Source organism: Pundamilia nyererei, unplaced genomic scaffold (genome assembly GCF_000239375.1).
Source record: "Pundamilia nyererei isolate P.nyererei 1_Seehausen unplaced genomic scaffold, PunNye1.0 scaffold00161, whole genome shotgun sequence".
Taxonomy (NCBI): Eukaryota; Metazoa; Chordata; class Actinopteri; order Cichliformes; family Cichlidae; genus Pundamilia; species Pundamilia nyererei.
Window position 1 is genome coordinate 757,680 of NW_005187562.1, and position 13,128 is coordinate 770,807.

The following is a 13,128-nucleotide window of genomic DNA, read 5'->3' on the forward strand; positions in this document are numbered from 1 at the left end:
GTGTGTGTGTGTGTGTGTGTGTGTGTGTGTGTGTGTGTGTGTGTGTGTGTATGTGTGTGTGTGTGTGTGTGTGTGTGTATATTTCATCAGAACCTGCCAAATGTTAGGAGTTCACCTAATTAGTTAAAGAGTCCGGGCCCACACACCTGTCTACCTGCGCTGACAATGGCCCAAGGCTGCCTGCATACATTTACACACTAATTATCCAGCTTGGGCCATTAATTAGTCAGTCAAATAACTTAGTGACTAGCCAGTCAGCTGTCTGCTACACCAGGGAGGGAGGAGGAGAGAGCCACAGCCACACACATACATACATATGTTACATACTACTGCAAATATGCAAATGACACATACGGATTAGTAATACTCACATATATTTATGCAGTTATTTCAAATCTAAACATTTATCCCTTAGTATGATTTTTAACACCTGGTTGTAGGAGCTTGTGCAAAACCCACTGTGGGTTACAAGCTTCAGACTCATAGTTTTTATCTCTAATTACATCTAAGAACTTGTTTCCACACATTCAAAGTTAAGTAGATTCCACTAACATGTGTTCATGTTGTCAAGAAACTGAGGCACTTTTCCTACACTGACATCTTTTAGAATGGAGCTACTTTATTTTACACTAAATGTGACATCCTGTTTTGTTTTTGTTTGGTTTTTTTTAAAAAGAGAGAAAACAAAGTTGTGTCAAATGTAATTAAAAATATAATTTAATGATTTGCAAAATGCAAAATGTTGTCTAGCAGAGCATTGCTGAAATGAGCAAGACAGTTTTCTGGACGACAGTGTATTGCTCCAAAACTTGGATATGAAGCTGTGCAAGTTATCCATGCCATGTGCCCACTGAAAACGACTCCCTGTGGTCTTTAGGTTGGAGACTGTGGATTTTTCCAACTGTCTGGAGTCCATCATAAACGAGAATAATCCCAGAGATATTATATTCAAGTTTTTTTGTATGATCACAACCATTTAATACTATTTTTTGATGGTGCTATTAAAATTAACACATTCGTTTTTGTATGTCTTCACACTAATGATTCTCTTCTCTTTCCATTTTCCTTTTTATCTTCTCTGCTTCTATTTTCTTTTGTACAAGCATGGACAACAGGAAATTCAGACCTCTCTACCCATCTGTAGATAGTTTTCCATGTGCTTCTGTAGAGCACTTTGTTTGTCAAGTAAAGTATATTTCTCACTTTGTTAGCATGAGGGTTAAATCTTCATAACTTCAAACACGTGTGAGAGCATCAGTAACATTACCTCTCTGTCCCTGAGAACAGCCTGAGTCCTGTAAAGCAGCAGAAGACGAACGTCACTGTCTCCGAGGCTGAAGTTACTCTCCAGAATTTGCAGCACGTCGATGCGAGGCCGAACGGGCAGAGACGCGTCACCGCAGAATGGACGCAGCCAAGCCAGGAGGTCATCTGAAGTGACGGTACTGTCACTGCAGAAGGATTTGAGAGGGAGGTTGACAGCAGGCAAAGTGAGGTACAGATAAAGAGACAGAGATTGAGAGACAAGGTGTAGAGTTCACACTAAGATGTCTAAATGTTACCAAGTAGTCTACTTGTTTCATTCAAGAAACAAGAAATTGCCTGTTAGACAGTTTGCACAAAAGATTTGAGGACGTTAAACTGAGCTGTAGGAAACTGAGTATGTTATTCTGTTGGGGTTTTTTACAAACTAAATGATTCAACTATAGCTAGAGTTACGTTGTGTCAAAGTTGTCAAATTTACATAAATCTTCGATCGCTAGCAATGTGACTCTGAAGTGCTGTATCTGTGTAAGTTTTCTCCCCAACAAACACAACAATGTCGACGAAATGTTTTGCACCATCAAAGACACCTGCGGTAGCACCCAAAAGGCAGAGGACGATGCTAACCGTCGCACAAAAAGTTGGACTTCTGGACACGCTAAAGGAAGATAGAAGTTACCGTATTTTTCGGACCATAAGGCACGTCGCATTATGAAGCACATTAAGCGAAACAAAACAGTCAGATACGTCAAATTTTACTCAACTCATTCTCCTTGCTTCCCCTACTTCCGTACCATTGATTCATTAATGTTGAATTCTCTCGCAGCTGCTCTATTCCCATGTTTTGGACCTGAAAACAGTGTTTGATCTTTGGTTTCATTCTATAATACAGACTTATTTTTCTACGAAGGTTTGAACTTTGAGGGTCTTTAAACAAGAGAGAAAAGTGTGAAAATGGAAAATAAGGACATTTTCAAAACAATTAAGAACTTTATCATTAATTAAGAAAAACAGCAAATGTCTGTGAATTCAAAGGTTCCTCCAATGGTGTAGTGGTTAACACTTTTGCTTGGCAAGCAGAGGTTTCCAGCCAGAAATTCACTTTGGGTTTGGGTCAGGAAGGGAATCTGGGAAAAAAGAGTTTGCTATAGTGGGTAGCTCCATATGTTTATCTTTGGTTGTTACATTGAATAGAATACCAACAATAAAAACAAATAGTTTAGGTTATCTGTTACGTACTCTAGCATGTAACAGGCTATATGGTATGTCTTTGTCAGTAAGAAGAAGTTAAAGGTCTACTATTTATGCCATTCTTCTTTGAAATTTCACATTTTCCAAAGTAATGCAGTGGGCATGACTGCACTATGATGCATTCATTTAAAGTTCTTTTGTCACACATCCCTTGTTTTCATGTGCCTTGTTTGTCTTTTGGTCATGAAAAAGCTGACCAGGGTGCAATAGATGCTGTCAAAACGTTTTCGTCGTCAAAAAGAGCTACAAGACAGGCTGCCAGGTGCCTTTTGTCAGTTTATCTTCATTTATTTATCAGATATTTAACTGATATTTAACACTCAGCAGGTGTTAATTTCAGCCCTTGAATAGAACTGAAAAGATGCAGAGTGCAAAGAGAGGGTGACAAAAGCTGAAGAAAATCTTTAAGGCTTAGTTGATTTACATAAAACTCAAAATACAAGCGATTAAGTGCTGTGACATTGGCTGTGTGAGGACAGTTTAGTTTAGGGACTACAAAGGAAATCAGAGAATGGGTCACTGTAAGTATGTTGTATGAGATGACAGATGTAACCTACCCACTCTGCACACTGTTGTGCACAGCAGTCACCATGGCCTCCAGGACCCTGAGGGGTTGTGGGTAATTTGTCAGGGCGCATGGGTCTCCACTGAAAAACAAACCACATCACCACGATCATCTTACATAATCAGCTAATTAAGATAAGATTTTCAAATTAGCACAATGTCAAGGGACAGCAACTTAAAAAAAAAAAATCAAAGGCTTCCTTCTCAGGGACGGTGTTAGTTAAAAATGTGTCTGGCGGCAATTAAATGTTTGAAGGTAGTGAACCTTTGTTAAATTAACAATCATAAAAGTATTTCAAGTCTTACAGACAAGATGAAACAGAAAAAAAAACCATTAATAGCCATCTCCAATGTGACAAGCTCATCGAGCCCGGTGGAAATTTACAAGAACACGTTAATTTTAATAATTTAAAGATGATAAAAAGAGGCGTAATGAGATGAGGTTTAAATCCACATAATAGTAGGTAAGCTTAAGAAGGTACATCATTAGTGCATTTGTAGAGTGGCTCTGGGTGCTGCTGTATGTGTGTGTGTGTGCACCATATGTTCACAGGCCATTTTTCACAACGAAAGAAAGAAACAAAGGGGGAGGGAAAAAAGGTGATTTCCCCCGACTCACTTCCACTTTTCTGCTGGAATTGTATCCATACACATACACAAATAAACGTATGCCCCGGCCAATACATATAACTGCCTACACAATATACACACACACACACACGCTTTATACACACACAACATACAGATGATCTGGGCAAGAAGTGGAAAGATGACGCAGCATTTTCTTTATTGGATTTCACTACTTACATTTTGAATTTAAACACACACAAACAAAGCAGTTATGACAGATACAAAAGACGGCTATTAGTGTGAGGCTCAGGTATGCCTGCTGTACCAGACTCAAGGCTTTGAGAGAGCCAAAAACAAGACCGCCTCATTCATAACTGCCAAACACAATGCTTCAAGAAAGCCCCGAAACTACGGACACGCACGCTCGCAGCCACACGCAGTCGACGCATAAAGGGATATTCATAAAGTAAGAACACGGAGTGACGTGTTCAAGGTAAAGAAAACCCCCAGAGAATAAACAGTGCTCTCTCTGTGTGCAGTCTTGCACCTGACACACGCACCCAGACTCTGTGTGTGTGAGTGTGTGTGTGTGTGTGTGTGTGTGGGAGCAGAGTGAGATCTGGAGGGGAACAGCTGTATCAGGCTGCATTAATTATAAAAAAGATAATGAATCAGAGAAAAGGGGAGAACATGTGCACGCAATAAAGTGTGTATGTGTGTGTGTTCATTAGGGATAATGACCTCCAAGTCTATACAAATACAAATGTGTGTGTGAGTGCCTGTGCATGTGTGTGTGTCTGCAGATTCAGGTGCCATTTATCTGAAGCATGCACCATTGAGCAGCTATAAAAAAAGCTGGAAATGAGGCAGGATTATAATCACAGCGGGTGATACTCATTTATCAAGCCAATCAGATGGCCTGATGATATCTGGTTTTGTCAGTAAAACCCTGCTCGCTGGTCTGCCTGTCTGAGCAACAAGCAAAATCATTTAAAAAATCATCTTCCAGTATGTTAAATCAAAACAACTCTCTATAATGGGTTTTAGCTCACTTCTTCTCAAGAAACTAAGTAACAAACATATACATGTATTCGTTGGATGTTATACAATGTTATACAAAGTGTTTACCGCGGCCCTTACATCTAGCACATCTGCAGACACATCTTGGTGAATCATCTCTGCCTTCCTTTTGAATTCTGGGAGCAGGAAAACACCAATAAAAGACTGTGAGCCCAACTCCCACAGGCAGCTACTGCAGATTCAGTTCAACACTTCAGGCATTTGTTTTGACAGTGTTCTTCCCACCAACATGCTCAGCCCAAAGTGGACAGATATATATACAGTATATTTTCAAATAACAACCAACAAAGATCAGGTCGTAGGTGGTGTCAGCAGGTGGCGCACAGTATGTTCAAAAGCCTGCTTTTGAGCTGAATGTAGACACTTCGCTTTGTCTGGATAGTTATAAAAATACATTAATTTTTCCATACAATCTGCACTGACAGATAATGAAAGGGTTACGTGTAGATGATAATGTTGTTTGGCAAGGCGCAACAGCGAATGTGAAAAAAAGATTAAATTAGCACAAAAGGGAGCCACACGTAGCAACCTGACATCTTAAATTTTCCTATTCCTTTATTCTGCTTGTCACAGCTGGTGGTATGTTTGATAGCACACAGCACACAAGACTACTGTATAACTGTAATTTTTCAACACTGTCCTAATATTAACAATTTTCTGAACAACTTGGGACTAACAGGGGGTCTAGCGTTGTGCAACACAAGCTATGATTTACAGCCACAAAAATAATCACTAGCTTCAGACATCAGGCGGAGAATTAAGATATTTTTTTGACTTGAATTGAAGCTTGAGATGTATACATTGTTTATTTATTTTTGATATTTTAGCTAGGCTGCGGTAAAGAATTTGATTGCAGTAAGAGGTGTGTAGCGGTTTGATCTCTTTGTACAGGTTTCTGTATGTGATCCTTTTGGCTCTCGGAGGAGGCGGACACACTTTTTCTCCTCTCCCTTATCTTCCCTGCTTAGTTCTACTCTCTCACAGTCTGTTTCTAAAACCTAAAGAGAATTATGGATTTGATCAACTGGTCTCTGAATGCTATTGACACCCTTTTCTCAAAAAAAAAAAAAAAAAAAAATCCACACACACACTTATATATAGTGGAGAAATGGTCACAATTGGCAGCCAATGCAGCCAACTGTGGATGCTGGTGCTTCTAAACCCCTGCCTTTGAAGGTCTTAGCACTCTCTGCATTTATAAAGAGACTACAGAATGAGCTCCCTTACAGCATGGTAAAAGTGAAATGGCAGAGTGCAGTCCAGAGCATTCAGCTGAAGGCAACTTTTCAGGTTTTTTATGTGTGTGTGTTTTTTCTACTGAAAAAGAGCTTTAGCTAAAAATGTTTTAAGAGGAGAACCAGAGTTACCAACGTTTGGATGTCTTGACATGGAGAATCTCTGAAAGCTGTGGTTTTGTTTTTTGTTTTTTATGAATCCCAGATTACAAGTTTTCCCCTGCTTTCAGCTTTAAACTAAGCTACTCACCTCATGATTACAGCTTCATAGCTCATCCACCTTTTGGGAAAAAAGTGAGTAGCGCTTTATATTACAGTTCCGTAAAAACAATAATATTTATGTGTTAATAGAGTTAATAATTAAGGTTATTACATTGTTGCACTAGTCATTTTGCCTCATTGGTCCTTTTAAATGTCTACATTACTACCATTTGTGGTCTCTTATTACATTAGTAATAACAAGCTGCTACTTGGTTGTTAATTTGGTAATTGCATATTGCATTTACTTAGTTAATGCCTCTTTATTAACAAACTGCTTAGCAAACATTAATCCATTATTAACATGTTATTACCAAGCCATTACAGAAAGTGCTGTTTTCTCAAAATTATGCATATTTCAAGATTCAAGATTCTCTGTCATTGTGCATGTTGGGGCATTGTTGGGAAGTTACTAAAAGCAGATTAACTAACATTTGGCAGTGCATATCTCAGTATGTACATGGGTATTGTCAGCACTTGACACCTCAGAGTTTTTTTGCATATACTGTAGAACATCAAGAACCTTGACATCGAAAATAAAATACCTGAGTGCAGCGACTACTCTCTCCACAGCATCGTGAAGGACACTTTTGAGAGACAGGTCTAAGGATCCAACAGTGACGCGCAGAAGCTCTCCAATCTGCTCCAGGGGCTGTCCATCAGTTGCCATAGTGACTGCTAACTCGCAGACTTTTGACCTCTCAGAACGGGACAAATCGTAAAGTTGACTGTAGGCCCGCAGCTGCTCCTAGAACAGGAACAAAACATGGAAAAAAGTAGCGAAACACAATGATGTTAAAAATAATGATTAAAGACTGAGGTAGTAGACTTAATCTCAACGTACAAGATCACAGTCTTTTTAGGGGCCATAAAATATTAAGACATTAGAGACAAACTAATATTAATGAGATGACAGAAAGAGTTCTTAAGGGGAGAAAAGGCACTGTGAAAAAAGTGCACAAAATTGTCAGAGATCAAGGACACGTGTGTCGTAGGGAGTACAAAATGTATTTAGTTAGGTTCACAATCATAACCTCTTTTGAAAAACAGAATGTAATAATTTGCAAATTTAAAGCTGTGCAGAGTGCATTGATGACCCATCCAGGAGGTTACAAAAGAACCCAGAACAACTGCAGCCCCAACTTACATTAGTTAAGATCAGAGTTCATGACTCTTCAATAAGAAAGAGACTGGGCAAAAACGCATCCATGGGAGAATTTCAAGACGAAAACTACTGCTGACCGAAAAGAACAGAAAGGATCGTCTCACAATTACCAAAGAAAAACACATCTATATGAAAATATTCTGTGGACTGATGAGTGGGAGGTTTGAGTCCCATTACATCTAAAAGTAATACAGCAATTCATTAAAAATAAATAAATAAATAAATAAATAAATAAATAAATAAAAAATCAGCCCACCAGTCCAACATGGTGGCGATAGTGTTGCCAAGGGTGGCGCAACCACTTATTAGGTTTAGGAGTTAATTATTTTTTTCACATACAGTAGGCCAAAGTAGGTTTGGATAACCTTTTTCCTTAATAAATGAAAAATTTAAAATTGCATTTTGCATTTAATCAGGTATCTGAGTCTAATATTAAAGCTTAAGTGAGACAAATATGCAAATAAACTAAGACATCAGAAAGAGGACAAATGCTTTTCCTGGCACTGTACATTACCATTTACTCTTCTGTGTCACATGCAGACATTTTCAATGTGTGAGTGTCATTATCAGGCTTTTGGCTCTATTAATGCATGGTCACATGCCTCTGGTTATTACATTTTACACCCCTATCTGACTTTCCAGCTAAACGCTACGAGCACAAATGCCAGAGGATAAGGCTGACAAGGTCTTTGGAGTTGCCAGAAGCTAAAGGTTATTTAATTGCTGATACTTTCCTCCTTTCACACATGGTGTCCAATACGGCACTGTACTAGCAGTTAGTAAGTGCACCTAATATAAAAAAAAACATGCTTCATGAGTTTCAGCATATTGTTTTTACTACTACTTTAATGACCAAATAAATAACTCCTTCAGAATAAGTTTTGAAAAATAATGCACTTCTAAAGATATCCATATTTTAATTAGTTGTAAGAAAAACATGAACTTAAACACCTCGCTCCAGTTCTCAAAGTATATGCATGAAAGGATTCAGTAATTACTCTATCCCATCTTGATTTGTTTCATTAATCATTGTTGAACCATGGCCACTTTTCACTATTCATTCCATAAACCTTTTTTTTTTTTTACATGGCATATAAAGTAAAAGCACTGCATATTGTTTTGGAGGGATGATTACTGGTCATCCCAGTTCAATATTTACACTAATTAATGAGCAAAAACCTTCAATTAAAATGTGTTCCTCATGTGTCCAATTTCAAACAACATTGTAAATACTTTCAGGGTCAGTGACATACAACAAGTCAAGCACTAGAAAAAATTAAGACAGGTCCAGAGAGCAAGAAGGAAACTTCAGCCCAGGCAGCTGCAGAAGTCATAAATGCGGTTCAATTTCATGCATAAAAGATGGATTTGGTGTGCGTTTGCTGCAATGCTGTCATGTTCCCCAGGGAACCTTCCAACATTCAGTCTAATCACAAACCCTTCAGTGCCTGTTGCAGCTGCAGTAGAATTGAGCTCAAGCCATTGAAAGACCCTCCTCCTAAACTAAGGTCGCTTTTTGATACAACCTCTCAGCAGGAAGCTACATCCAGACAGTTCAGTCGCAGTATCAGGAAATGTAATGTCTGCTTTCTGTGTCTTGTGTGTCTTTTCCAAATCCACCATTAAAATACCACTTGGAAATCGTCCAAATCCATAAGCTATTTTAACAGTGAAGGTGTTTGGCACATGTTCAAACAGATTCAACAAGGTGCTGGAAACACTCCTCAGAGATTCTGGCTCACATCGACATGACAGCATCACATATTTTCTGCAGATATGTCAGCTGCACATCAATAATGTGAGTCTCCCATTCTATCATGCCCCAAAGAGATAATGAGATATGGTGTGAACTGCAATCTGGTGTGCATCTGAAATGAACTTATTGTCATGTTCAAGAAACCAGTTTGACATGATTTGGGCTTCTGTGACATGGTGAGTTATCCTACTGGAAGGAGCCATTAGAAGATGGGCTCACTATGGTCGCAAAGGGTTGAACATGAGTCAGCTAATCAGGCTCATTGTGGTGTATAAACGACATTCATATTGTTTACATTAAATTGGACTTCTACTATCCCAATGTTGCTACCTGACAACGTGAGCTTGTGTGAACTGTTGCCCATCTTTAACCGATGACTGTGGGTTCAACGTGTTGTGCATTCAGAGATGCTCTGCATACCTTTGTTCTAACTATCCCTATCAGCTCAAAGCAGTCTGGCAATACTCCTGTGACCTCTGACATCAACAGTGCATTTTCACCCAAAGAACTGCCGCTCACTGGATTTTCTCTTTTTTGGATCATTCTCTGTAAACCCTGGAAATGGTTTTGCAGAATAACCCTAATAGATCAGATGTTTTTGAAAGAGACTAGACTGTCTGCCACCAATAATGATGCCATGTGGAAAGTCACTTAGATTACCATTCTTCCTCATTCTGATTTTCAGTTTGAACCTCAGCAGGTCGTCTTGACCCGGTCTTCATACTTAAATGCCCTTAGGTATTGCTCTGTGATTAGCATATTTGCCCTAATGTGCAGTTGAACAGGTGTACCGAACTAATGTGCTGGTAAGTATTCAGGTTACTCAAATACATACATTCCTTATGTTGACATCATATTTATGCTAGGAATATCAAATATGCATGATATTCTCTCTGTATATTAAATTTCAAAGCATAATATCAGCTAAAGCCTGAAGAGTGTCTTGTTGTGTAACATCTCTTTTGTGGATATCCTTTTAGTTTCACGGATGCATTCTGCAGCACTCAGTGCCAAGAGCCAGACCACGAATGCCTGTCAGAAAAAATTAGCACTTTAAGTAAAGCGCCAGTTAGAGGAAATGGACATGATGATGACATGATGAGTGTGTCATGAAACTAAGCTCTCAATTCATTGCTCTCTGTTCCAATCCTTAGCTATGATCACAAGAGAGTTTAAGGACAAAGAAAGTAGCGGGTATGAGGCTCCTCCAAAGAGTAGCAGCTAGGGGAAAAAAGGGCATGTAATAGGGATTCCCAGTTCACCTGGAGGATACGGGGGACGCTGGTAGGATAATGGAGATCTTAGCCACTCTGTGTATCATTGTGCAGCCTCAGTGTGTGGATGAAAAATAAGGCTATTGTTAATTTTGTTAATATTATATACTACTCTAAAGTGTAATTATCAAGGACATGGTTTTCATAGCCCACAGTATGTGATTCACCACATCAAAAGGAATATGGAACATAGAAAGGAACAGCCCTGCTGCTGCAGAGACAAATCACACGATATGTTGTTATTATTTTCTTTGCTGTTTTTCTCACAATTGCACGAGTTAATAGTTTAAAAATCACTATTTACAATATCAAGAACATGCCATTTGATGTCCTTATTATAGGTCAAGGCCTCTGTGTTAGAAAGGTTTAACAATATTTCTAGCAGCTGGTCACGTACACTTGATAAACGACCACAGTATAGCCAAACAGAGCCTACAGAGCTTCTTGTATCTATCTCTCCCTACCTATCTGCCCTTTTCTGGTTCTTATATCCCTTATTTTAATACATCTCCAAGGATACAATTACATCCTCCACCAAAAAAAGGAAAGTTATACTATAGAGGATGCAGTGTTTGTGTGTGTGCTTGTGTATGTGTGTGTGCGCCCATGTATGCATCAGTGACTCTGCCCTAAAGCTCTGCCTGGTAATTCTTGTGTCTTCCACTCTATTATGGAGGGTATGTGCTTTTAAACACAGTTAAAACTGGGACAAAATATTATTAACTTGCACAGTGTGGGGGTCAGAAATCACCAGTTTTCAATGATATCTTGTCGCATAGCAACACTTAGCTCGCCAAGTTATAATGTCCCCTCTCTCTAGCCCCAGATTCAGACTGTGTATATACACACACAGGCAGCCACAGTGAGGTGACAGTGGGGTAAGTCAGTGTGACTTTGCTTAATGAGATACAGCATGGTGCTTGTACCGTATATGCGTCCGTACGGCAGGGCTCATTTGAAACAGCAGACCACAGATTTACATTAATATACCCTTGACTGGCCTTTCTGAGGCTGGGAAGAGCTTAGCCGAGCAGAACCACCCACAAAATATACAACACACATACCCACACATAGACACAAGCGTTACAAGTACTGTATATGCAGGCACCATTTGTATGTCCAGCCAAAGGTGACCTTATGAACTGGCAAAGAAGTAAGAAGTAAGAGTCAAATGTCTTCTTCACTTCAGGGCCTATTAAACTTACCGTTCCATAGGCAATTGCATTTGTGTGGGGATTGCATTTCTTCACTGATTTTGCTTCCAAGGAGCCAGAGATACACCGAGCTCAAGGGATGAAACGCTGTTGTGTCTACTAATAACAGACAGCTTAAAAAAACTCATTTAAAACTTATTTTTAGACACTTTGTTACCAGCAGCCTGTTGCAGAAACATAATTTGTTCTCATTTCTTTAGCTGAGTCTATGAAAAATGCCAAAGATAACAAAGTTTGACAGGCATAAAATAGGCTTTCTGTTCAAATAAATTACAAGAAAGCTTGTCTGAAAGAGTTCAAGCTGTGTTGAAGAATAAAGGTGGTCATACCAAATATTGACTTTCAGACTGTTAGAATGGTACAAACTCTTCTTATATACTGTATTGCATTAATGGTTGCACATTTCAAGAAATAGCTAAACTCATTCCCCCATTTTACCAAAATATATAGAGATGAGAGGTGGCTCAAGACTTTTGCACAGCACTATGAATGTAAGACTTCTGAATTGACTGAGTTTATACATGGATGCTGCTGATCAGCTGATCAGTTAAAAGCAGAAGTTAGAAGAAACTGAAGAATTTGCTCTTTTAGTAGTAACGATTCTTTTGGATATACAGTACACACAAAAACATAAATAATGATATTAATAATCCATCCACACAAACAAGCTAGCTTTATTTTGGAACCATTTTTGTGTGACTAGCCACATGCCTCATTTCTTTGAAAAGTAGATCAGCTCATGCGTTTTTGATTTTTGCATCATTTTTTATGCAAATTCTTTGCGTTTCTTTGCGTTTCCGATGAAAACAAACTGGGTTTGGCTGGATAATAGTTGTAATTATTTACCACTTAAGTTTGTGGATTAGAATGATTGCACGATACATTGTACTGCGTGCTAAAGAATAATTCTGTCCCCAATTTAATTAACCAGCTGGCAAATATCGCTCTTAAACTTTGTGTGTTCTTTCAATGGATCATTAAAAGCACATTTACACAAAAAGCAAATCTCACTCTCCGAAAAAGAATAAAATGGCTCAAGTGTTTGGCAGATGGGGCTTACCTCCTGGCTGTCTTTGAGTGACAGAATGAAGGGATGACTCAGAGTGTCCAGGTGGGCCTGAGATTGCTGCAGGTGTGCTAGAGCCTCATCAAAAGTCATTCCTGCAGGGTCCGTCCCTTCCTGCTCCCTACTGTCATCACCTCCTCTCTTCCTGTTCTTCTCACCCAGCTGGCGCAGGGCTTTGGTGGCTCGCCTTATCACCTCCAACCTCGCTTGGATGCTCAACTGGACATGAAATGGATGGAAGAAAGAGAATGGGAGAGAGGTGGAAGTTGGGGAGGCGTGGAATTGAGCAAAGAGAGAGGTGCTCAAGTTCTATACTCGTAAATTCATTTAAAATGGACCGAGTTAAAGAGAGGTAGGTACAACCTAATCTATCTGCATTTCAATACTATCAGGAACTTGAGTAGCATGTGCATGTGTATAAGGAGTGTGTGT

General features: G+C 39.1%; 1 protein-coding gene across 1 annotated transcript in view; it reads right to left on the reverse strand.

Moving 5' to 3' along the window:
- nbas (NBAS subunit of NRZ tethering complex) overlaps positions 1–13,128 on the reverse strand; it is a 186,909-nt gene that overhangs the window by 56,717 nt on the left and 117,064 nt on the right. Inside the window, exons 44-47 of the mRNA XM_013913956.1 lie at positions 12,691–12,915; positions 6,767–6,969; positions 3,072–3,161; positions 1,268–1,451 (exon numbers count right to left, since the gene is read on the reverse strand). Coding sequence (XP_013769410.1) covers positions 1,268–1,451; positions 3,072–3,161; positions 6,767–6,969; positions 12,691–12,915 — 702 coding nt within the window. The remainder of the gene's footprint in view (positions 1–1,267; positions 1,452–3,071; positions 3,162–6,766; positions 6,970–12,690; positions 12,916–13,128) is intronic.